The 25,266-nt window shown below is 36.0% G+C and overlaps 1 protein-coding gene across 3 annotated transcripts in view; it reads right to left on the bottom strand.

Annotated features, from left to right (window-relative positions):
• pald1a (phosphatase domain containing paladin 1a) overlaps positions 1 to 25,266 on the bottom strand; it is a 163,960-nt gene that overhangs the window by 82,915 nt on the left and 55,779 nt on the right. For all 3 annotated transcript variants that reach the window (XM_030163535.1, XM_030163534.1, XM_030163533.1), the window contains exons 14-18: positions 23,790 to 23,969; positions 22,219 to 22,416; positions 20,170 to 20,310; positions 20,006 to 20,077; positions 14,642 to 14,782 (exon numbers count right to left, since the gene is read on the bottom strand). In XM_030163535.1, the coding sequence (XP_030019395.1) occupies positions 14,642 to 14,782; positions 20,006 to 20,077; positions 20,170 to 20,310; positions 22,219 to 22,416; positions 23,790 to 23,969 (732 nt within the window). The remainder of the gene's footprint in view (positions 1 to 14,641; positions 14,783 to 20,005; positions 20,078 to 20,169; positions 20,311 to 22,218; positions 22,417 to 23,789; positions 23,970 to 25,266) is intronic.

The raw sequence follows: 25,266 nt of genomic DNA, 5'->3' as shown, positions 1-25,266 counted from the left end.
TTACAATTACGTTACTATGCCCATGACGGTTGACGGGAAGCACAGTACCACGCTGCATGGAGGAAAATGAAGTTAAAAACAGAAACAATGCATTTACTAACTTCAGCCCCTAGAAATCACTATTAGAATAACTAGTGGTTCCCCAAGGGTCAACGCACTAGTAATGATAATAATACTACTACAAGTCAAGAAAGCCAGAGTTTGGACTGAAGACGGTGAAGTAACATCTAGTTTTATGTGAAACACATCACCAACACCAGAATAGTTGCTACCTTGACATATTTCACCTCGTTCTTCGAAAGCAAGGTGAAAAAGTGTTAGAAGAGGTGAAAATCACCACAGTCTGTTCATGTTGAAGATGCAAAGACATTCTATGTGACTGAGCGGCCTGTGTTCAGATAAATGAATGATAACTCCACTTATACAGTTGTGTAAAAAATTATTACACCATCAAAACTCATCAAAAACAATGGTTATGCAATCAAGTACTAACTCCTGTGTGTATCATGTGACTAAAACAGACAGAAAAGAAAACATAGAATGATTAAAAGCACTGTTTTGTCAGTACAATGCTATAGATACTGATGTAAGAACTGAAGTGATTTTGGTTATTATAAAGAAAACATGGAAAATGGATAGATATCAGCTCTGAAATTAAACTACTATGAGCTATTTTTGTTGTTATCATTATATTTGTCCAAACAAATGTACCTTTAGTTGTACCAGGCATTAAAATGAACAAGAAATTGAAGAAAAAAAGAGGTGGTCTACTAATTTTTTCCACAACTGTATGACTTTCAGGTGAGTATTTATAGATTTTCAGTCTGATACTTTCACATTGACTGTCACGTGTGTAAATGATGACAAAACTCAGTAATTAAAACTATTATTTGGGTAGTTAATTGCAATTGTAATACAGTTGCATGATTTAACAGCTGAGGAAGAAAATGCCTTTGTATGTAATCTACAGAAGGTTGCAACTAGAATTAGACAAGATTTTTCAATAGACAGGTCTATAACAAACACCTAATGTTGCATTTAACAGAACAGGATCTTTGTGTTACTATAATTCATTTAAGAAATAAACCAAAAATGTTATCGCGGTTACTCACCTTCCAGTGAATCAACTTTTCAGTGTTCAGATGTCAACACGTCTGGGCAAATACAGTATCGATTCAATACATTTTGGGATCAGTTTTACTCTGTTGTCATCTTATTATAAAAAAAAACAAAATTACTGAACATAATAATAGATATTTTTTTCTGAATTTAGGTCCTATAGGCTCAGCTACAGGGGGCGCTATTTCACTTCTCTATTGACATTATTGGCATTTTCTTGGACGTGAAGAGGCTAAATAATCTAGAAAAAACACTAATGCTCTACAACAATATATAATGTAATCAACATCTTGCCAATCTGGAAAATAATCCACAATTTAGAGTATATTTTCATCTCTGACTGTCTGTGATATGAGTTGTGATTTTAACGATAATGTTCTTTTCCAGTGAGAGCAGATCTGACAAACGTACTAGCTGGGTTTTCATCACCCTCAGAAATGTGCAAAATGTAAATTGCGCAATCGAAAACTGGTAGCGGAAACACAGAAATGTCGCAAAAACTGTCGAAGATTGCAAAAAACTTTTTAGGCTCTCATGAGGCGGTTTTTGAGATGTTTCGATATAGAAGTATAGCGCCAAAGTGTAATGGAAACACATTTTCAGTAGTCACGGGCATCACAAGTGCGGTGCCACGAGAGGTTCAATAGCGTAACAGTTCATTAAATGTTGCCCGGGTCATTTGAAAATTCTGGATCCACAACACAGTGAAACTGTGAGGTACGCACTGCCCCCCCCTCCGCCCCAGGACTTCAAAATCATGCATCAGAAGCCAAACACTCTTCAATGGAAACATCTTCAAGTAATTATACTTTGTCGAAATAGTAGAAATATTGCTTTTATTTTATGGAAAACTGTAATGGAAACCCAGCTACAGATGAAAAGCATGGTGATTGGGGAAAACAAAAATGTCAAAAACAAGAAAAGAGCAAAAAGATAACCGTTCTACATAAACTGAAACGAAATTATGAAAAGCAAATAAAACTCTTTAGCTTGAGGCATCGTTTTTTGTAAATATTTTGTCACGCGTTCCTTCATCCAACCTTTTCAGCTTCTATAAATCAAAACTTTCCTTGTAATACTTCAAAAACTAACACTAAAACTTGTGAAAGTTCAACTTAGTTCACCTGAAAATATGTCTTCTGAGTGGAATGAAAGGACTTGTTAAAAATATATTTTGACATTCAGCATCGTCACATTCTCAGCTCACCTCAGGGTCAATTCTAATTATATTCTGATAAATACAGCCTGAAGCTTGGACTAAATAAAACCCGAGCGCACCTGTTAACACCGCACGACTCCACACAGCGAAAACAATAATATAAACACCAGCGCAGGTTTGCCCGAGGTGGTTTTCTGCCTCACACTGGCTCGACAACGAACAGAAAAACCACCGCAGTTGATTCCTGCGCAGGAGTCCAACAGGAAGTGCTGGGTTAGCCCGAGATGCATCTGCAACACGAGGTCACGCCTGGTCAGGGGCAAGGATTCGCAGACCCTTCTAAGAACAGACCCCCACTTCAAAAAGAAAAAAAAAAAAAAAAAAAAAACCCACCCACTCACCCCCTTTTCCCGACTCCCAGGGCCCTGTGGGAGCTCGTGGACGGTTCGGGTCCCAGTGTAAATATATTTTTTCTCTATCAAAGACACATTTTCCAACCACTGTCAAAGGGGAGGGGGGCGCTTTAGTGGGGTGAGGAGGGTTAGAAGGAGAAGTGAGGGGGTGAAATTTTCCCCATATTCACCCCCATCTTCTCTCCGACTCCCCGCTCCTCCCGTCTCCTCTCGCAACATCTGGCACTGTTTATCACCTGGCCTGCTCCGCCGTGAGGGGGAGGGGCTTGAAGGCAGCACAGTGCCAACCTGAGCTCTGATCGCTGCTTTACTGCCACTCTTCACTCGCTCTGTTTTTTTTGTTTTTTTTTGTTACTTCAACCATCACTTAAGGCCACGGCGTCCTCACCGCATTATTTATTCACTGAGATCTAGGAACACAGTGGCTTTAAATCCTCACAAATCCACAGGGTTGAAAACACTGGCTGTCAGACAATCAGACATGTTGTAAACAAATACCTTTGCCAGAAACAATCAGAGGTTTCTAACATTCCTTTCAACCAGGTTCAATGTGCTTTAAGCTAATTGGATGTGAAGGTTTTAATCAGATGTGTAGCACTTAATTGCTAGAGAGAAATCATTGCTAAAGTTCTGTGGGTTTGTCTACTTATATACCCTTTACACTCCTTATTTCTGCAAAACAAACATCTCTTACATGTTTTTCAGAAGAGTCGTCTTTAAGAAACAACTTTATTTTCGTAAGATATTCACAGTGCTACAGCGCTAAACTCATTTGCATTATTTCCAGGCAGACAAACAAGATAGTTTTCCTTCCTTACTCAACTCCTCAGTCTGCTATTATAAATACCTGTGTTTTCATTACCTCTATGGAGCTCAGCTTAAAGTTCAATATTCTTCTACTTGGTTTAATGCTCAGTGGGTGTTTAATTGATCGATATTTTGGGTAAGCCAGGCAAAAAAAAGGGAGATAAATTCAGAAAAGATGAAGCATCTCAAGTAGAAAAATTAGACTTAAGGTAAACTGAATGTCTTAAGAGGGATTAGGGGACACGGTTAAAAAAGTCATGAACTCTGTGCTGGCATTTCATAAAAGAGGCGATTCATCGATTAACTGCCACAACACTTTGCAGACTAATCAATAATGACACATATTTCTTTGTTTGATTCGTTTTTTTCCTACTTAAGTAAACTTTATATACGATATCGCTGTCATACACGTTGCAAAGGTCAGAGATTTCAGAATACCCGGCTGTTTTATCGATTTGACGCTCTTGTATGTAAAGATTAGATGATAATGTAGTGACGTAAAAAGGACAATGATAGGGACTGAAATATTTAACAGAGGTCCGAACTGGAGCTGGTGACTTCACGTGCATTAACCTTTGGATCAGCTATTGATACATTTTAGCTACAAAAGTAGGCTGCAAAGTTTATAGGTTGACTATAATGTACAAATGCCAGATAGATGGAACACGGCTTGCATTTAGATCAACTTTTTGGATATCTGATTTTATCCTCTGTTTGCATGTTGGGTTGTGTTTGATGGGTAATATATGACTTAACGTTAGTAACGTAGTATTAAGTCAGTGTTTCTCAACTGGGGCAGTAGGACAATGTCGGGCATTTGGGACGAGAAAGCTGAGAGGGGGGCGCTCAGACAGAAATGGGGGGGTGTTAGTCACTGTTACTCATCACAGTGTCTAAGTAGAAATATCAGAACAAGCCATTCTTGTACTACCATCATGTAATCTCAATGGTGAATTTCCCCACCCCACCCCCTATATTAATGTCTGCTGCGTTACTCACTGAGCGCCCCCCCCACACACACACAAAAAAAAGGGGTAGGGGGGCAGAAGGCTCATGATGATGTCAAGAAAGGTTGAGAAACAATGTATTAAGTCCAATGCAGACTCTACATCAATGGATCATCTTGTCGCTGTCAGGTGGAAACCTCTTAACGTTCAAAACGGTTATTTTTCAGGAAACTGGAAAAATGACGTATATTCTTGATAAATGAATGGAGTTAAGAGATGTAGTCACAAGCCGTTTTCAACACTTTTCATTGGTTAAATATTTCTACCAACGTGAAGACTGACAAATAGAATCATTTAATGACAAAAAAAGGAGACCTCAAATGGACTTACGAGGTTCCCACCTGACAGCGATAATATGATATATGATGTATGGTCCTGCTGCTTTAATTTTTTGTATTATTTACTTGCTGTTCTCTATGGTATGTTATAATTTGTGCTCTTTTTCAGTAATTTAGTGGCTGACCTGCTCTTTTTTACGGACTGTACACATTAGACAACTCAGCTTCTTCCTTCTCCATTTCAGATATAAAGTGTTGTTAGGAGCCATAATGAGATAGAATTACATCGAGTGACTTTTTTTTCTACCTCTTTTTTTGGTTGGCTTGTTGCCTTTGATATCCTGGAGTGTTCTGTTTGAATTTGTGGTTTCCATTTGCCTTTTGTTCAGCTATATATTTTGTTCCTGCTTATGTTCCAAATAAAGTTATCATTATCATTACTTTTATTTAACCAGGAAGTCCCGTTGAAATCAAAAATGTCTTTTGCAAGGAAGACCTGACCAAGGTAACAGCCATACAAAAACATAAAACAGCATAATAGCTTTTCAAGCACATTCTTTATGATACTCAAGATCATTAATGAATATGAGTGTTTTTAATTAAAGAGCAACCACTTGTAGACATGTAGATAGTAACTGCTAGAGCTGACAGAGAGAAGGGTATTGAGGTATTCTGGGAGTTCACCCACCAAAGCTTTATTAATAAACATCTGCCAGTGTTGTTGTCTACGAATATTTAATGATGTCCAGCTGACTACATCATAGAGAATGGAGCGGCGAGTGAGAGGTTTTGTGTTTGAAATGAAACCAACAGAGACATGATACATTGAGTGGAGGCTCCTTAAAGTGGAGGAGGGATTTCAAACAATTCACTGGAAAGAAATATCAAAGTGATGCAGAGTTTTTACTTTTCTTCTATATGACAGGGATTCAGGCACTGCAGCACTATCAAAAGAAGTGAGATCAAGGAGGACCCATATGTTCCTTATGTCACCATAGTGAACACTGCAGCCGACTGTCTAAGCTTATGTTTGGTGTTCTGCTCGCTGCTGTAGCTCCACCCCCAGCTCTGAACCTGAACTCCACCCCCTGTCAGACTCACAAAAATCATTGTAAAAGTCCTAAAAGTGTGTGGGCAGCAGGAGTGGGATGCATGTGACATCCCCAGGTCAGGTGGTACTGTGTGGGTTAGTTAAGTTTTTCAGTACTGTTGTGGAAAGAGTTATATTTTTTGGAATGTATAAACAGACTCATACAAGCTAAAAAAAAAACCCAGCTTGCACCACTTTATCTCCACAATTTAACCTTTGAGTCAAACACCTCTGTCTGATTGGGAATTAAAGCCCTGAAGCGCTGCTCAAAAACCACCAGACTCCCTTAAAGAAGTGATATTTAGCCTTTTTTAAAATGGAATTATACATTTTAAAACATTTCCCTGTGGTCTACATAAACTGCAAATGCTATGCTTGGGTCTGAATTCTTCATTAATTCAACTCCACAAGTCCATCTTCATAAATATTTCTGAGTAATGACACCAGAAAGGGTTATGTCATACTTGGAGACATGTTTGTTGGAAGACTTGACCTTATATGTGCAAATGTCGTGACAAAACTAGTTATAAAACGTAACAAATTAAACATGAATTAAAACGGGTTGTAGAAATCCATTTGATTTTTGCCAGAATGAATATAAAGATAGCTTTGCAGCACTTGGAGGGTTCAAATTCAAACTTTTTGAACTATTAGGGTCCAAATACACAAATAAATGAACCAAAGACTAATAAAAGTGGGTTTAGCAACATATGACCCCTTTAACAAAAACACCAGTTTTACTACTTTTGTGGTAACTTCCAAATCAATTTTTCTCAACTTCTACTCTTTCCTAAGTGACTTATCGCCATTTATGTTCAATATTTTAATGCTTTTCAAAACAGCCAAGCAGCTTACAGAAATACAAAGGAGAAAAGAAATTAAATACAAAAGAAAAAAAGAAAAAGAAGAAGAAGAAAAAAAAACTTAGCGTGATTTATAACAATATTACTCTCTGCATTTTGGATTTTTTAAGTGAAAGTCAGTTACTTTCCAATATTTAATTTACTGATCTCATAGATGTTTATACACGCTCTGAGTAAATTCAAAGGTTATTATATCAAAACAGAGAAACCTGAAGAAACCACATTGGATTTATTGGAGAGTCAATGTTACAGAAGATGAACACGAAAGTTGCCATGTTCAGTATGGAGCCTCTGAACATCCAAATGTGTCATATCTGATGATGATGAAAACCAGAGAAACTGCATTTTACCTAAATGATTCAACGGAGACATAATTTTTTTTTTCTCTTTAGGGCTTCTCTTGTTTTCTCTGCTGAATGTGTTACTTAATTATGAATATTCTGATGTAATCATGTCCACAAATCACTATCTTTTGCATCATTTTTATCTTGCTGATAGCAGATTGAACTCCTGTTCATTCTTTTACTGTTACTTCTATCATTTTTGTCTTGTTTAAGCCCTGGTATCGTCCTTTTATAGACATTTCAAACATCTGATTTATTCACCATAAACTCAGGCATAAAAATCAACTTTCAAACTGGAAAGAAATTCTGATTTAACATTAATCATGACATGTATGTTAATATTTTTGTGTATATCACTCAATGACATGTTAAGCCATTTTCAATCTGTAAAATTACTGATTTGAACAAATTTGCGAAGTCCTCCCTCTATGTATATGTATATATAACATGAATATGAAGTTGGAGATTACTGCTTAAACACAAGCTGTAATTAAAAATAAAGTTGTCCTTCGAAGAGGGGTGGTGGTGGTGGGTTTAAGGAAAAAAAAACAAACAAATTTGCGAAGAAATATCCTTAATAAATAGGGATGCGGACCGATACCTGATACTGGTATCGGTCCGATACTGAGTGTGTGTAGTAATACTCGTAATACTGCTCCGATAAAAACACACTGATACCATTTGACGGCAGCATGACATTCATCTCATAGTGCAACAGATATGCGGCAGAGGAGTAATGTCAGAAGTGTGGAGATTTTAAAAAATAAACGTTGGTGACAAAAGTAATGGTGACTGCAAGTTACGTTAAAGACACAGATACGAATACGTATTGTCCCTCCTCTGCATACATTCCACACATAATTCTGTCCGATCAGCAGATTTTCTTATAAGGTTCTGTGCGTACCCAGACGGAGAAGCAGGACCACCAGGATCTGTGGAGGTAGCGGATATTTTCAAAGAGTGACTGTGTGAGTTAGTGAAAAACTACTGATATTTATGACAACTACCCTCATCAATATCAGCATTAGTATTACCTACTCTGTCAACACCATGTTTGTTATTACTGACTTTCTTCTTCTTCTCAAAGAACTTTACTCTTCTTCATGGTATTTGTCCAGTATGGTTAATTAAGAGTGGTGCCCTCTGGGAGGCTGATTGAGAAACGCTCATTCCAGCGCATTAAATGTCAGTAGCAGCACTTTGTTACAGTCAGACTAATGACAACAACAACAAACCACATTTTCAAAAGTAACTAAGTACTCATATCGGTACTCGGTATCGGCAAGAAATCCAGTGAAAGTACTTGTACTCAGTCTGGAAAAAAGTGGTATCAGTGCATTAATAGTATTAACACTCATGCTCAGATCATCATAGTACACAAATAACACATCATTGACTTTGTGTAAGAGTTCAATACCTGATGCAACTCATAAAAGACAGAGGTTAACAATCTTACACGTCTAATCCAATATCTAATTTTTATTTTATATGAGTACAAAACTGACAAATATGAATTTTGTACTTAACTTTTTCGAGCTTTTAACTAAGCATCAATTATTAGCAGAACTACTCCACAGCCTCTCCAGGTACTTGTGAATCATACATCTAAAGTTGTAAACAGAGTAGCCTGATCATGTCTTTGCTCATGTTTCTTGCCAGTGAGATGTTGTTTTCATGATGTTTCTGCAGATCCCTAAAGCCTCCTACATTCTTCTTCTTCTTGTTATTACTGTGAAGTAGCGTGGGTTCAATATGTCTCGGTTCACAATATTAAAAATACAAATATCTTTTTGTTTCAGGTGAAAAAAGCATTTTCCGCACTCGTTACCTAATTGATCTGTAAAGTAAACTGATAGCAGGCCTTTCCTGGAGCCTGGCATCAGAAAATGAGAGACAGGGGGAGAATATAGGAGGAGAAAGACAGAGTTCATAGGACAATGAGGCCCATTGATAAAGTGGAGACAGGACCGGGTGCCTCCACTGCTCTGAGAACGGCTGACGGTGCACAGAGGCACAATGATTACAGTCTGTATTACAAATGGCTAAAACAGAGCCATGGTCCTGCAGAGGCCACGGCATTAACACAGACCTGGTCTGAGGAGGGTTTCAAACCCAACCGCTCAACATTTTATCTACTATTTACTTTACTCTCTGTGAAATGAGAAAGAGTGAAACTGCAATCTCCTTCTTTTGACTTCATTTTTACATCAAATCTCCACTTTATCCACCTCCCTGGGTTCCACTACTCCGTATTCTGCACCTTTAGTGCATGTAGTGACACCTGAAACTGGAATAATATGCTATTTCAATACCATTTCAACCTCTGATAGCACAAATTAATAAAACTTCAACAGGTCAAGCCTCAAAATCCCAAAAGTAATTATTTTTGCTCTCTCTTCCTCTCACTGTTTCCATAAAACCACAACAGGAATTCCACTGAGTTTAAACTGACAGATAACATGTTGCACAGCAATCAGTTTTCCACGCTCTGCAGCTTGTGGATCATTTTCATTCATGTCTCCAGGATCCAAGAAGGTTGTTCGAAGCTCTATAATAAGTTCTTAACGCCATCTATGGAGCGCACGTGGAACAGCAGCTGGATTTATCTTTACTCATTTAAGCTTATGCAGATCAGAGCAGACAATGTGGTTCTGTTTCTACCAGATGGACACTGGTGATTGCAAGTTTATACAGATGGCCACGCCATAAGGTAAACCTGTGTACCTGAATGTACATGCTGGGGGAATGTGTAAATTAAGTGGGAATAAGTTGAGGTTTTCAGCCACTAAAATCCTAATGTGATTTTAAAATGGTGTGATGATAGATATATTGAAATGCACAAGACTTCATCTGACATAAAACACAGTAAATGTACATTCATGCTGTGGATATTTCTGGCCTTTTAATGTCTAAATCAGATGTGTCAAACGTACGGTCCGTAGGCCAAAACCAGCCTGGCAAAGGGTCCAATCCGGCCCGTAAAATGCAAATATTACACTAAAGACATCAACAATCAAAGGTGTTCAGGGATTACATACCTCCAAGTTTAATCTCAAGTGGATCAGATTGGTAAAATACAATCATAACAACCTAAATGAGGATTCCAAATGTTTCTCTGTTTCAGAGTAAGTAAAGTCAAATTACATTATGAAAAAGTTTACATTTACAAACTATCCTTTAACATAAACAACCACGAAAAATCTGAAATTCCTTCTGGAAAATAAGTTGTTTTTTTTTTTCAATATTATGCCTAAGCTTATCATTTACAGCTTACATATCACAGTGGATCTACAAAGGCACAGAACATTTAATACAATTTCAGGGGTTGGATCAGTAAAATGCTAACATAATAACCTATAAATAATGACATCTCCTAATTTTTCTCTTTGTTTTAGTCTAAAAAAAAATGTAAATTAGATGTAAATGTTTCTATTTATAAACTATCCTTTCACAAAAAATGTGAATAACCTAAACAAATATAAACAACCTGAAATATCGTGAGAGAAGTCAGTGGATTTTTAACAATATTCTGCCTGTTACTAAATGTTTTGTGTCTTTGCAGATCCACTGTCCGTGTAAATGATAAACAGAGGCATAATATTGTTAAAACTTCACTTATTTTTCATAAGAAATTTCAGGTTGTTCATGTTATTCACATCTGTAGATGTAAACATTTTTATAATGTGAATGTGATTTGACTTTTTTCCACTAATATTACTTTACTGTTCTGACCCACCTGAGATCACATTGATTCATTTGTATGGGGCCCCTGAACTAAACTGACTTTGACACCCCAGGTCTAAATGATTCCAGTTTTTCCTGAAGCCATTTTTTATGTTCGACTTATGTGACTGTGATATTCACATGTCATTTTAGTTGAATATCACATTCAGTTTTTGCTGTAACTGGGAAGTGTTAGATATAATCTCTAAATGTATGGATTATTCATTCATTTTTCCACAATCTCTTAAATTTATGTAGAATCACAGGTGGACTCTCACTGGTAATTTTAGTTTCACATGTACCTCTTGTTGGTGCATGTGTTTGGGCTGTGGGAGGAAAGTAAGTGCTCAAAGTCAATCTGGAGAAAACAGTTGTAGTAGGAGTCCATAACAGTTTTACCCACCATGCCAACTGTTCATGTGGATAATTTCTATCTTGTCACAGTCATTAACAATAGTTTTAGACAAACTGAGACGAACTGTTTTAACCTCTAAAGACCTAAAAAAAAAAATACCGACAACCAAAGCCTGTACTGATCTAATACATTCATTCAATCATATCAATTCATGTTACAAATTCAGGTAAAATGCAATTTTGTACTTTTTATGGTCATCAAGAGTGACCCTAACAGACATACTGTTGGAATGACTTCAATAATTACAGTCTCCAGTCCCAGGATCTGTTATCTCTACGAGTTCCAAAAGTCACAACAGAAGTGGGAAAGAAAGTTTTTAAATGTACTGCTCCCACTACCTGGAACAGCCAACAGAAGGAGATAAAACTGAAGGAACTGGTCTGTTTAAATACATTCAAAGTCTATTCTAAATGAATGAGAAAAGGACAAATCTGGATGTACATGTTTTTTCTAATTAATTGAATCGGGTTCTGCTTTGCTTTGTTATACTTTAAGTACCCTTTAAAATAATAGTGGTGCTTTATGTATATGTTCTTATTTTAGTATTTTATATATGGATTTGGAACTGACTTTTATTGTGTTTTATGTTTATTTTTTAGCATGGATGTATGGCTGTGATTTCTATTTTGTGTAACTTCTGCTGCTGCTGCTGTCTTGGTCAGGACACTCTTGAAAAAGAGATTTTTAGACTCAATGAGCTTTTCTCCTGGTTAAATAAAGGTCATAATAAAAATAAAAATCAGGCATGACCCATATGGATACTCAGAATGAATGTGGACACAGTCATCTTCTGCAACACTGATTCACCTATAAAACCCATGAAATTTGATGGTTAAATGGTTGTTTTAATGTTTTATGATAATGATATATTTTGCTGAAAATATCCCTTTTGCTTCAGTTGAATCTGTGTTGATATAATAACCTTTGAATTTCTTCTGTGCTTTTATGAATGTCTACATAATCACTAAATTAAGTCTGAAAAATAAAACGGTGTGTAACATAACATTCGTCCACTTTCCTCTGACCTCGGCCTTTGTTTACAACTTCTGACACAAAAACAGAGAAAATTCTTTTGATTGCTTTGCGCCAAGCCATTCATCATACTTAATACCCCTCAAATGTAAATACACTGTACAGAGAATTGTAATTTACGTACGTGGATGATGATTATTCTCCGTTTCATATGTGTCTCCTGTTCACCTGTAATTATGTGCGTGAGATGTGCCCCCCATACTTTTCTATCTTCATAAACTCACTGAATCAAAATGACTGACCCAAATATATGACTTTAACAGTGTTTTCATGTCTATTATAAGTGTTTCCTTTTATTATATAGCCTGTAGGGGTCCACAGTCCCATAATGACATGAAAATATTACAGCATGAGGACTTGCTTTTAACAAAGACAATGTGAAAAACAGCTGAATATGATTCATACGCTTTACTATGCACGGCCAATTAACTGCTACTTTGCTGAATTCAGGTGCCTGTTGCTCTGGTATCACTATGTCTACAGGGGATTCTGACTAAGAGATGTCCAGCTCCATGGAGGTGTCTACGACGAGTTACCTCACCTTAGGACACCTGGGTTTAACATTTACAGCAGCAGAGCTTCAAACGCTAACACCAGAAAAAAAAAAAAACACCTTCACATATCAGAGTGAAAGAAGTCACTCAGCTCTAAGGAGTGCTGTCATAACTATTACATAATCGCCATATCACAGCTATAGGAATTAACCCTGATTATTTTACATAATATACACATAATAATGTCCATTCAGCTGTCACTAAAACAACATATTTTATAATTACTTCAGCATTGTTTTATACGTTTTGACCATCTCTTCAATAGACAACTAGCATCACAGGGGTTTATTTTAATTTTAACCTCAGCTGAATACCGCAGGATTAGGCGTTTTGTGAATTTTGCTCGTCATATCTGATTAGTTAAATTTTTTAATTTCTAAAAACAGTGTAGCTTTTGTGTTTTTGTCTCTCATCTGTACTGAGTGACATATTGCAGTTCTAATCTTATGTAAATATGTACATAGCCAATAGAGTTTTATTGCTTACTACTATTAGAATACAACAGATCTTTATTGTCACTGTCACAGGAACAATGAAAATCAGTTTAGCAGCTCAGATCAATTTAGCAGCAAAACACTTCGTGCAAAAGGGACTGTATAAGAAAAATAAAATAAAATACAAATATCACATATGTGACCAAGATGGCGGCACGTATAGACGCAGCGACCTGGCACTCTTCATGCTTTAGCAGCTATTTTTACTATAATAATAATAATAATAATAATAATAATAATTATTATTATTATTATTAGCTCCAGGGTGTACCCCGCCTTCGCCCATAAGTAGCTGGGATAGGCTCTAATGACCCCCTTGACCCTAGTGAGGATAAAGCGGGTTCAGATGATGAATGAATAAATTATCATTACTACTGCTGGTGGTGTATTGTTTGTCTTTTGCGCTACCTTTATGCATGCCCATTTTTCTTGCACTTTATTCTGTTGCTGCTTTAACCAGTGAATTTCCCTATTGTGGGATCAATAAAGTCACTCAAAAACAGACTTAACCCATAAAGATCCAGTGCTGCTTTCATGTCACTTCCCATTTGAATTTTTCTCTCTATTTAACCTTTCTTAAGTCATTCATCACCATTTATAATAATATTATCCACTGTATTTTGCATTTTTTCAGTGAAAATCAGGTATTTTCCTGTATTTAATTTGCTGATAATGTTGACGTTCATAAAAGCTGAGATTAAAGTTGAGGGTTATTGTATCAAAAACAGAGAAAACTGAAGAAAAAATGACTTTTCAGCAAAGATATCAACAACTGATTGTAAAAACAAGCGTCTTCATCCACTTTCATTTATCAGACTCCATGGGTTTTACTGGTGAATCAGTGTTGTAGAAGATGACGGTTTATCCACATTCACTACAGAGCCTTTGAATGTCCAAATGGGTCATATGTGATGACCATGAAAAGATGACAAACTGCATTTTACACCAATTATTTCAAAGTATTGATATGTTTAGTGGTTCAGAAGTTATTAAACATTTTACATCAGTGGATGGTTTTGGTTGCCAGTGGCTGTTTGGGTCTTAATGGGTTAAATAAGACTCAAAAGCCTAGCAATCAACACTAATGGCCACAAATGATGCAAGACTCTGTGGTGCCATTACTGGAGTGCACTTTGCCGCAGATACTTCAGCAGAAAAAAACTGTAATTGCAATAATTAGTCAAAGTACTTTCTAGTTTGTGTAGGTTACATGTGTACTCCTGGACTAGAACAATCTGTTCTTGCCAACAGATCTTCAGCGCTGTTATTTATTTGCTTTACAGATCAACATCTGACCTTGGACATGTATCTCAGAGGCTTGTTAGTGAATAAAAGAGCTGTACCTGTCTGTATGTGCAGATGATGATCTCTCTCAGATGGTAATGCATGGGGGTCATGGTCTCGCTGACTGAGTCCAGGGCCATGTCCACCTCCCTCTTCATCTTGTGGCCGTCGGGAAGCAGGCGCACCAGCTGCATCACCACCTGGACGCAAGAACGACAGTGTGATGTTTCGCCCACGGTCCATAAACATCTCGCATCAGTACATTTCACTCAGTTCACACTATGGGAAATAACAAGAAAGTGCTCTGATGATATGAGGACAACTTTTATTGAAAGAAACATCAATTTGATAAAAACTCTTCCTTTTTCTTTAATAATTTGTTGTGACAATTAAAAACAACTTAAATTTTCACTCGAATGAAACAACTAAACTCAACCAGACTGCTCTGAGATGATACTTTTCCAAATAAAAATAGGAAATGTGCACTTTTGATATAACTGTAACAATAAAATTATATTTTTGTTCAAACAACAAACAGATATTTGGTAACAAAGATGAATATTTTAACAGTATCAGTGGCTGCTATGCGTCTGTTTTACATTGCATATATTCTCGGAGCAATAAAGTGCAAACTATATAAAATGGAAACATTGTACATGATATTCTCACACTGCTGCTGATTATCTACTGCACTTTATTACAAACATTGCACTATTGTTATATGTGCTGCTGTTTTGATCCATTATGCACCCACTCACCTGACAACTATTACTGATTGCACTACTGCTGTGATTGTAAATACATTTATATAAACACATTACATTCTATTATAGTTGTTTCTACCACTATTCATTCTATTTTTACCTTTTTATATTACATGGCTTTCTATAACAAGGTAAGACAGAATCAGTACCTCCATTCTGTGTATGTCCTGTGCATCTAGTGAGTAAACAAAAAAAAAAAAAAATCTTTAAATCTTTTTCTTTTTGCCCCTGTACAATACTTGCTGCTAATACTAATATCACTGCTGAAAAGTGAAAACGATCTCATTATGTTTACATCTCATGAGTAAGTAATTATAATTTAAGTGGAACTGTAATCTTCAAGAAAATTAAGTGCAGAACAAACATAAAAAGCCAGTGTATCTCTGTTAGAGGGGTACATCTGTGGAATAATCTGGAGCAAAACTTAAAAATGTCTTCTTCAATTTGTGCATATAAAAGGATGTATAAATCCAGTATAACAAAGTATTGAAGATTATCTGAATAAGTGAATATCAAGTTATAATATAGAAGAATGCTTTAAATAAGATATTACTGTGCATTGCCTGTTTGTAATTAATTAACAAACACAGACTATCATAATTAAGGGATAGTAACACATTTATTAATAATTGTACTTGTAGTAAATAATTAAAGTGCATATAATTATTATAGTTTATATTAAAAAAAGGTTGATTATACAAATGTGATTGTGAGGTGACTAAAAAAGTGTACGGTGAATGGTTTGCATGGATGTTTTATGCTGTAAAAATGTAAAAAAAAAAAAAAAAAAACCACAAAAGAAAAAGTGTGTTCAAGCAAAGGAAGCAGAATCAATTTAATTATTAGTTTGTAAAAAGGGGGTGGGAGTCTAAAAATTATACTTCTTCCTACTCCTTTTCAAGCACTGAAAATTTTGTTTGTCCGTGGCGTATTGTTCTTTGTTATCTAATGATTTTATGTGCTCGAAATAAAACTAAACTAACTAACTAAAGTGTGAGAATCATGGTCATACTGTCATATAACCCGTATCTGAATAAGGAAAATAAGTGGCCAGTCACAGAGTTCCATTCTGACAGCAGGAAGACACAGAAACTCTGGGTTTGTTGAAGAAAATCTGGCAGTGAGCAGATTTAGTTCACAGATTACATAGTTTTCATATCTAATGGTCTATTAAGACTCTGAATGACTGGGGACTTGGTTCGATTGAGGTTGTGATTACCCATAATGCGCTGCATTGTAGTCCACTTCCTGGATTGGCTTCATTTAAAGTGGGCTGAGACCTACATTTTAAGGTGGACCAAAAATTGATTGTCCATTCACACTTCCCTAAATGAGCTGGACTCTGTGAACAAATGAACTACAGTTGTGTGGCGTGAATGTACTCTAGTTCCACCAGAGTAACTCACTCAAGAGTTAAACTGAACTCGCTTTGTTGAACTGAAACCCTGAGACATTATAACAACTGGAATTAAATCTCAAACCCCCAGAGTAGTGTTTCAGACCTCTGCTTCTCCTGTATTTACCATTTTTCTACATTTTTCTATCAATTGACAGAAGGACTCCAAGTTTTATCTAGTATTTAACTCCAGATTTGACATTTTCTTTACCTGAGAATGCATTATTTCACTGAAATTAAAATGAAAACTGATGATTTTACTCTGAAAACTTTTTTTTTCTCTACATCAAGTCTTTACAATGTTAAGGCCATTCATTTCAATACAGCTGGGGGGGTGTTAATTTATATGTAACTAACTGACCATGTGGCCAAAAACAAGTATATTATCATCTAAACTAAATTGAATAGTCAAATATATCTGTTTACATAAATTATGGAGCCTCTTAATGTTCAAATGAGACAAAAAACAGAGAAATTCCACATTGACAAAGTTGATTGTTAGCTTTTGAAGGTTAATGAGCAGTTCGATTGTAGGAGAGAGAGGATAAATACTAGACATTCTGATAGCAAAAGAAAAAGTTTTTCCTTTTTTTAATATAAATTATTGCATTCATAGGAAACAGCATGATGAAACACTTTTTCAGATACATTTTTAAATATTTTTTTCATGGAGTGTCCTTCACCATTGTTTTTTTTTTTTTAATAAGTAAAGCTGTAAAAGAAGAGAATACATATACATACTGAGGGTAGTGCCAGCCAGCTAAGACTAACCCTAAGTAAAGATAAAATGCTGAATAACCCTGCAGGTCTGCATGAGTATGTGTGCTGGTGAGGAAGTGCTCTGTAGGTGTGCTCCAAACCAATTTCCTACCAGGGACAAATAAAGAATCTATTGTCCTATAGCAACACCCCCTCTGGCAGATAAGGCTGGCAACATCACACATCCTTCAGAAAGCTGAATTGGAGTTGGAGGTGAACAGGGTTGCCGTAGTGACCGCTCTTCGTATCCTAGAGACTCCCCGAGGCGCGGCGCTGTGATTGGCATGTGGTATTGTGCAGCTTTAGAACGCGGCCTCTCTCTGTGAGTCTGTGTTTACAGTTCTGAGGACACGGACGACAGGTTCCAACCACTGACTCATTGTCACAAAACAGAGTCGAGAAAACACACAGCGACAGCATTCAGGACACAGCAAAAAGGCTTCGGCTTCTGGCTTTGTTTGGCGATGGCTTTCAATCACAGGTGGACCTCAGAAAACTTCAGACGGAGCTAAATTACACGTCTGTAACTTAAGAGTTCGATGGCCTCTGCTGTGCATTTGAAGAACTTACAAATAATGGGCGCTGTGCATTTCTACACTGTTGAAGAAGCTCAAAGCCGTTGCACTAAAAGTTGTTTTGGATTGTTCTATGTTGGAAAAAGTTCCCCAAAGCCAAGCAAGACATCTTAAAGGAGCGACAATTTGCTTTTTTTAAATGAAATTATGCATTTTCAAACATTTCCCTGTGGTCTACATAAACTGTAAATGCTATGCTTGGATCAGAATTCTTCATTAATTCAACTCCACAGGTCCATCTTCAACCCTATTTCTCTGTAATGACACGAGACAGGTTGTTTTGAGCGCTGGCCCTTTAAATGCAAATGACCCCACCCCCTCCAGGCTGTTGACTGTGTGCTCTGTCCCGTTCAGCCATTTGCGTTCATTAAGACAACCGACAACTGAACATTTCAGGTAATCGACTCAAAGTTTGGACATATTTCAGTATGAACTACAACTGCTGCTGCTGACAAACAATTATGTCGAACTCGGAGAAATGTTCGTTGGAAATCTTGACCTTATATGTGCAAATGTCGTGACGTAACTAGTTATAAAATGTAAGACATTAAGCAGGAATTAAAACAGGTTGTAGAAATCCACTCGATTTTTGTTGGAATGAATATAAAGATAGCTTTGCAGCACCTGGAGGTTCAAATTCAAACTTTATGAACTGTTAGGGTCCAAATACACAAATAAATGAACCAAAGACTAATAAAAGTGGGTTTAGCAAAATATGACCCCTTTAAAATCATTGTTTTGTCAGTTGAACAATATAAAAATGGCAGTATTACATTAAGAAACAGAGAATAGCAGCAAAACAGCCTTGATAATTAACCTGGTCACATCATTTTTTTGGTCAATTATTTCCAAACTGATTTATCTATTTATATTATTTAACCTTTATTTAACCAGGTAAGCTAGTTAAGAACTGATTGTCATTTTCAATAATGACCTGGACATATAGAGATGAACAACCAATCACTCTCACATTCACACCTATGAACAATTTAGATTAACAAATTAGCCTACTAGTGTAGACTTTTACTAGTGGTTGCTTGTCTCATTAATAAAATTGAGCTGATGACCTGCTAAGCTTCCTCCGAAACAGCCAAAAAAGCTTATTATTTTAATGTTTTAAGTAGATTTTTTTTTTGTCCTAAAGAGATCTGAAAAGATAAGCATGATCAAAAACAAATAAAGGCTGAACTGAAGTTATGTCTGAAGTGTAGGGATTTTTTAATGCACATTTCATAAAGTTTTTCTTTTTTTCTTCCTCTAACAAACATATAGCATACCACACTGGGCAGAGATCTCAATTATTTTGTAGATTTATGGGGGTTTTTTCATCAAAAAATAATAGAAAAGTAGTAAATAATACTACTAGTACTAATAGTACTGTCAAAAAAAAAGGAAGCAAGTCATTGACTTTTGTTTTAATCCCAAACATCGATTTCTTTGAATGTCGGTATCTTTTTTTAGTTATACTCTACTGTATTTTGTTTTAGTGTTTTTTATTTTTAATGTTCCTTTTTTATTTTACTTAAAATTGCATGCATTTTTGGATGGCATTTTACAGCAGCAATCTAAGTAAAGTTGGGCCAATATGATATGACATGACATGACATGATATGATACATGCCATTTTCAGTAATCTACTTAAGTCAAAGTTTCATGTTATTATTTTATTTCACTCCTATTAAAATAAAAATACAATAATCATAATGAAGAGCAGAATCTGCTCCTATCTCTACCCTGTGTACACATTATGTGTCAACATCAGAAGGATATTAACACCAAAACCTAAACAGAAGACAAAACTGTATCATTGTCCATGTGACTGAATCATTTTTAACCTTTTCTACATCGGACCAAGACAGTAATCAACTGTGTGACCTTAATAAACAAAGAAATGTAAGGTTGTTGTATTAAATGCTGAAAGGTTCAAACCTCAAATTCTCCTTTCGTGTACTTGGCATCAGGAACACTCACAATCTCATCGTCTGCAAACTCTGGGAAACCCTGCAAGAAACATAGGATCAAGACATTTACAGTCAGGTACAGTGAGGTTTAAATATTGTCAGTTCCTATAACTATTACAGCTCGGCTCTTACGTTAAAGTGCCAGAGAGTGAGAACAGCGACCACCATGGCCATTGTGGTCCGGCCTTTGCCGTTGGAGCAGTTGAAAGCGAAAGCCGAGTGGGAATCCTCCGCCAAGGTGCTCTTCATGGCCTCTAACAACTTGTCAAAATCCTGACGGTAACACATGTAGTTCACATATAAATACATGTACAATACAAAAAAATAATAAATAAATAACACAATATCTCTTACTTTGAACTTTTTTACTATATTTAATGAATTTGAGTATTTCCATTTTATGTCATTTTATATTTCTGCAAGGACCTTTTAAGAAAATATGGTGCTACTACTACTGTATAATCACAACAGTAAATATCTACAGCAGCAAAATGCAACATACATGCTAATATGGTGGTAAAATGAATAAAAAACATCATATATTAAAGCAAAATACCAACAGGGAACATTTTACTGCACAATGGCTGTATTTCTTTTTTTATACTTTATGTAAATTTAGATGATAATACTTACTTTTATGCTGTTACTTAACCTATAAATAACTAAACAGCTGCTACAAGGTAAAAACAATAGTGATCTAAAATATTCAATAATTTTAGAACTACTGATCATTTCAAAACAGTGAAATAATTCTGGTAAAATCCAGTTTTTCATCTTTTCATGATCATAAGATATGACCCATTTGGACGTTCAGAGGCTCCACAGTGAACATGGAAATACCATTACTTTCTGTGACAGTAATTTCCCAGTAAAACTTGTGTAGTTTAGTAGATGACAGTGGTTGTAAACACTGGTTTTTACGTTCAGTTAACGTTAAATGTTTCTTTGTTTTGAAATAACATTTGAATTTACTCTACATGAACATCTACATGATCAGTGAATTAAATGTAGGAAAATATCCGATTTCCGATAAAAAATGCAAAAAGCAGAGGATAACAGCATAAGAAATGGTGAAAAACATGCAGCCCTGGGGCCAAATCTGACCTGCCCAAAGGTCCAGTCTGGCCCCTGGGATGAATATGTGAAATGCAAGAATTACACCAAAGATATTAATTATTTTAGTTCAGGTTCCACATACAGACCAATTTAATCTCAAGTGGATTAGATCAGCAGAATACTATCATAATAACCTATAAATATTCACAACTCCAATTTTTTCTCTTTGTAAATGTAAATATTTCACGTCATTTTACTGTATTTACACAAAAACAAACTATCATTTTCGAAAAACGCAAATAAGCTGAACAAATATGAACATTTCGAAATGTCTGGAGTACAAGTTTACCAATAATCTGCCTGTTTTTAAATGTTTTGTGTATTTGTTGATCCACTGTGATCTGTAAGTTGTAATTTGCATGTGTAAATGATAAACTGAGACATAATATTGTTAAAATTGCACTCAGGTTTTTCTTAAGAAATTTGAGTTTGTTCATGTTATTCACATTGTTTTAAAGGATAGTTAGTAGATGTAAAAATTTTCATCGCATAATTTTACTTTTTTCGCTCTAAAACATCGAGGAAAGTTTGGAGTTGACATTATTTATATATTATTATGTTATTATTTTACTGGTCCGGCCCACTTCAGATCAAACTTGGCTTAATGTGGCTCCTGAACTAAAATGAGTTTAACATCCCTGCACTAAAGAAAGCCACAAAGATAATTCTTGGTCTTTAAGGATATTTCAAAGAACACATTTTCACTCCATTTACTTAAGGACCTGCATCTGAATAAACAAACAGGCAAAAAAAGCTCACATTTATTCACATAAGTCTCCACTCTTTTCCACATCCTCTTATTTAATATGTGTAATATGAGGAATTATCCTAAAACAAAGGGGCTTTACATCATGCTTAGTCACATAAAATCATTCCACATTAAGAAAAAACACAATAAATAAACCAAAATAACAACTGCATGTAAAATTCTGCAACATAATGTACATAAAGAGGCTTGTTATGGATGGAAAGTACCGCTCATGGCCACTAGAAGGAGCACAGTGATAGACAATAGTACACACTTGCACACTGGCACTAAAGAGCCTATTATTTTGATTTCATTACCTCCTCTCTGGGTGCGCTGCAGTCGGGCAGAGGGATGCGTTTGTAGACGAGGCCCTGATGGGAGCTTTTGTGCTGATTGAAAATCTCCTGAACCGTCAGACAACTTTTAAACATCTTCATCTGTTTCTCCTGCTCCAACGTCACCTCCAGCCACTTCTGGGCCCGGAGGACCTCCCCTTTCAGGGATGTCTCTAGTTTCTGCAAGAAAAAAAAAAGAGAAATAATAGATAGAAAAGTAAGATTCTTAATGTGTGGTTTGTCTCATAGTCCTGGGAGTGTTGTGTGACCTGCTGCTCTAAAAATCTGACTGTGTAACTTAATTGCGGTTTCATAACTGTAGCCATTATTATCTTTGCTATTGGATTATAACTATTGTCTATTGCCGATTGTTGTTTGTTATGTTTTGTTTAACAAAACGATAAATTAATAAAAACTAAGTGTCAAATAAAAAAAGAAAAGTAAGATTCTGATCCCTAAGAAAATGATAACTGTCAACCAAGGCTATCGTTAACGAAAACTAATGAAATGACGAAAACTAGAATTGTAAAAACATTTTTGTTAATTGAAATAAAAAAAAACTATAATTAAAAGAAAAAAAGGATAACTCACTGAAACTGTATTGTGTGCTTACAAAACTAACTAAAACGTATGAAAATTCTGGATAAAATTCCCTTCGTTTTTGTCTTTGTCAATGTCAGATTGATATAAAATCGATTTATTTCCCTCAAGCAATTTTAGCTTGCGGCACCATACGATATTTAACGGTCCGTCACTTCTCATCACTTGTGGTTTAGAGTTGTCTTCTCGTCCCCACTCTACCTGGAAAAATGGAGACTAAAGTTGGGAGAAAGCAGCACACTCCTGTCTGGGATTTCTTTAAATTCGACGGTGAAGAAGATAAAAGATATAAAGAAACTAAAACTAAACTAAAACTAAGTATTTAGAAAATAACGAAAACTAATAAAAAACTAGCAAATCTGCTCTAAAAACTAATTAAAACTAACTGAATTAGAGAAAAAAAAGTCAAAACTAAACTAAACTAAACTATAATGAAAAATCCAAAACTATTATAACCTTGCTGTCAACTGGAAGGATCCAAAACCACTGACTGTAACTGAGGGGGTACAGAGACTGAAAAGGGTCGACACTATGGAATGAATGAATGTGAGTCTACAACTAAAGATGGACACTTTTGAACAAAGATGGAACTGTATTGCTCGGTATTTGGGTGACTGATGAAGGAATGGGAGCTATTATAAGACTGTTATGTCTCTCTATGACTCATGTTGTACTGCGGTAATTTTCTTTGGCAAAAACAAATATCTATTTTTCATATGATTTCCCTTTATGGTATTCCATTTACTTGTGCTTTAATTCTTAGGGTCCTATGTCAGAGAATGTTTTGTTTGTGGAAAAATGAAAATATCTAAATAAAAAGAACAAAAAAAAAAACAAAAAAAAAAGAAAAGTAAAATTCTGTTCATTTTATTGACTTGTTTATATTGCAATCACATGGAAAATACTGATTCTTTCACATAAAAAGCATAAGTCATACCCAATATCAGCCTCACCTCTAGCAGCTGTGGGTCCGACGTAGGGACAGAGATGTTCTGGTCCAGACACGAGGGCTCCCTCACTGTAAAAATCTGGCCGTTACCTTCCATCACCAGCTCCTCTTGCAGGTTGACCCACAACACGTGGCTGTGCTTCCTCTTCTCATCTGTCAAGTGGGCCAGAACCGCCGCTGTGGCCTGCAAAAACATCCCATTATGGTTAGAGGTTAAGGAGAGTCTCGAGGTGGGCAAAGTGAGCTCCCATGAGTCATTTGAACCCCTATGAAGAACTACAACTGCTGAGACGGATAATTATAGCTATTATTAGTCTGTCATGGTTATACTTTGGTGATCATACAGACAAGTGACAAATTAAAGGAAAAAAATACAGTATAGTGTTTTAAGAAGGGGTTGCTCCATCGTGTGCTTCCAGGACAGTCTGTGAAAAACATTTTAACAAAACTTATCCCCATTTGATACTTTGGTGATGGAAGTAAAAGCTCTGCCTGACAGTTCAGCCCAAAATAACCCATAGTTTAGGAGTCAGGGTTACTACAGGTGTCTACAATTTAAATTTAAGACTTTTTAAGACCTTTTTAAGACTACTTAGAACAGAATTTAACACCCATTTCACAGCCGTTCCCCTCCACTCGTCTAAATCAGGTGGAGAATGATCTTTTCTCTGACTAGGCATCATCACATTTGCACTTCCTCATGCTTACTTTTCACTTAAAGTTCCCACAGTTAGCTTTCTGACTGCGATGTGTTGGGGTCAATGTTCTGTGATTGGTAATTGGTTCCTAATTTCAGTATGAGTTGTCGGGTTGAAAGGAGTGGCACTGAGTCGACTAATGTTACTTTGTTTGCAGCTTGGACATTTAAGAGACACATTTAAACATAATACAGTGAAGAAGTTTATGGAAATATAACTTAAGGCTTACCATATCAAATAATACCTTTTGAAGACTTATTTAATGGGGTCATATTTTGCTAAACCCACTTTTATTAGTCTTTGGTTCATTTATTGGTGTATTTGGATCCTAATAGTTCATAAAGTTTGAATTTGAACCCTCCAGGTGCTGCAAAGCTATCTTATATTCATTTTGCCTAAATCGAGTGGATTTCTACAACCTGTTTTAATTCCTGCTTAATGTCTTACATTTTATAACTAGTTACATCGCGACATTTACACATATAAGGTCAAGACTACTGACAAACATTTCTCCGAGTCCGACATAATTGTTTGTCAGCAGCAGTGGTTGTATTAACAACTGAGAATATGTCCAAACTTCAAGTCGATTACCTAAAATGTTCAGTTGTTGGTTGAACGAGACAGAGCAGCCAATCAACAACCTGGAGGGGGTGGGGCATGAAGTGGCTCATGTGCATTTAAAGGGCCAGTGCTCAAAACAACCTTTCTGGTGTCATTACTCAGAAATAGGGTTGAAGATGGACATGTGGAGTTGAATTAATGAAGAATTCAGACCCAAGCATA

This window comes from Sphaeramia orbicularis, chromosome 19 (genome assembly GCF_902148855.1).
Source record: "Sphaeramia orbicularis chromosome 19, fSphaOr1.1, whole genome shotgun sequence".
Classification (NCBI taxonomy): domain Eukaryota; kingdom Metazoa; phylum Chordata; class Actinopteri; order Kurtiformes; family Apogonidae; genus Sphaeramia; species Sphaeramia orbicularis.
Note: the sequence above shows the minus strand (reverse complement) of the source record. Positions and strands in the feature narration are given on the sequence as shown.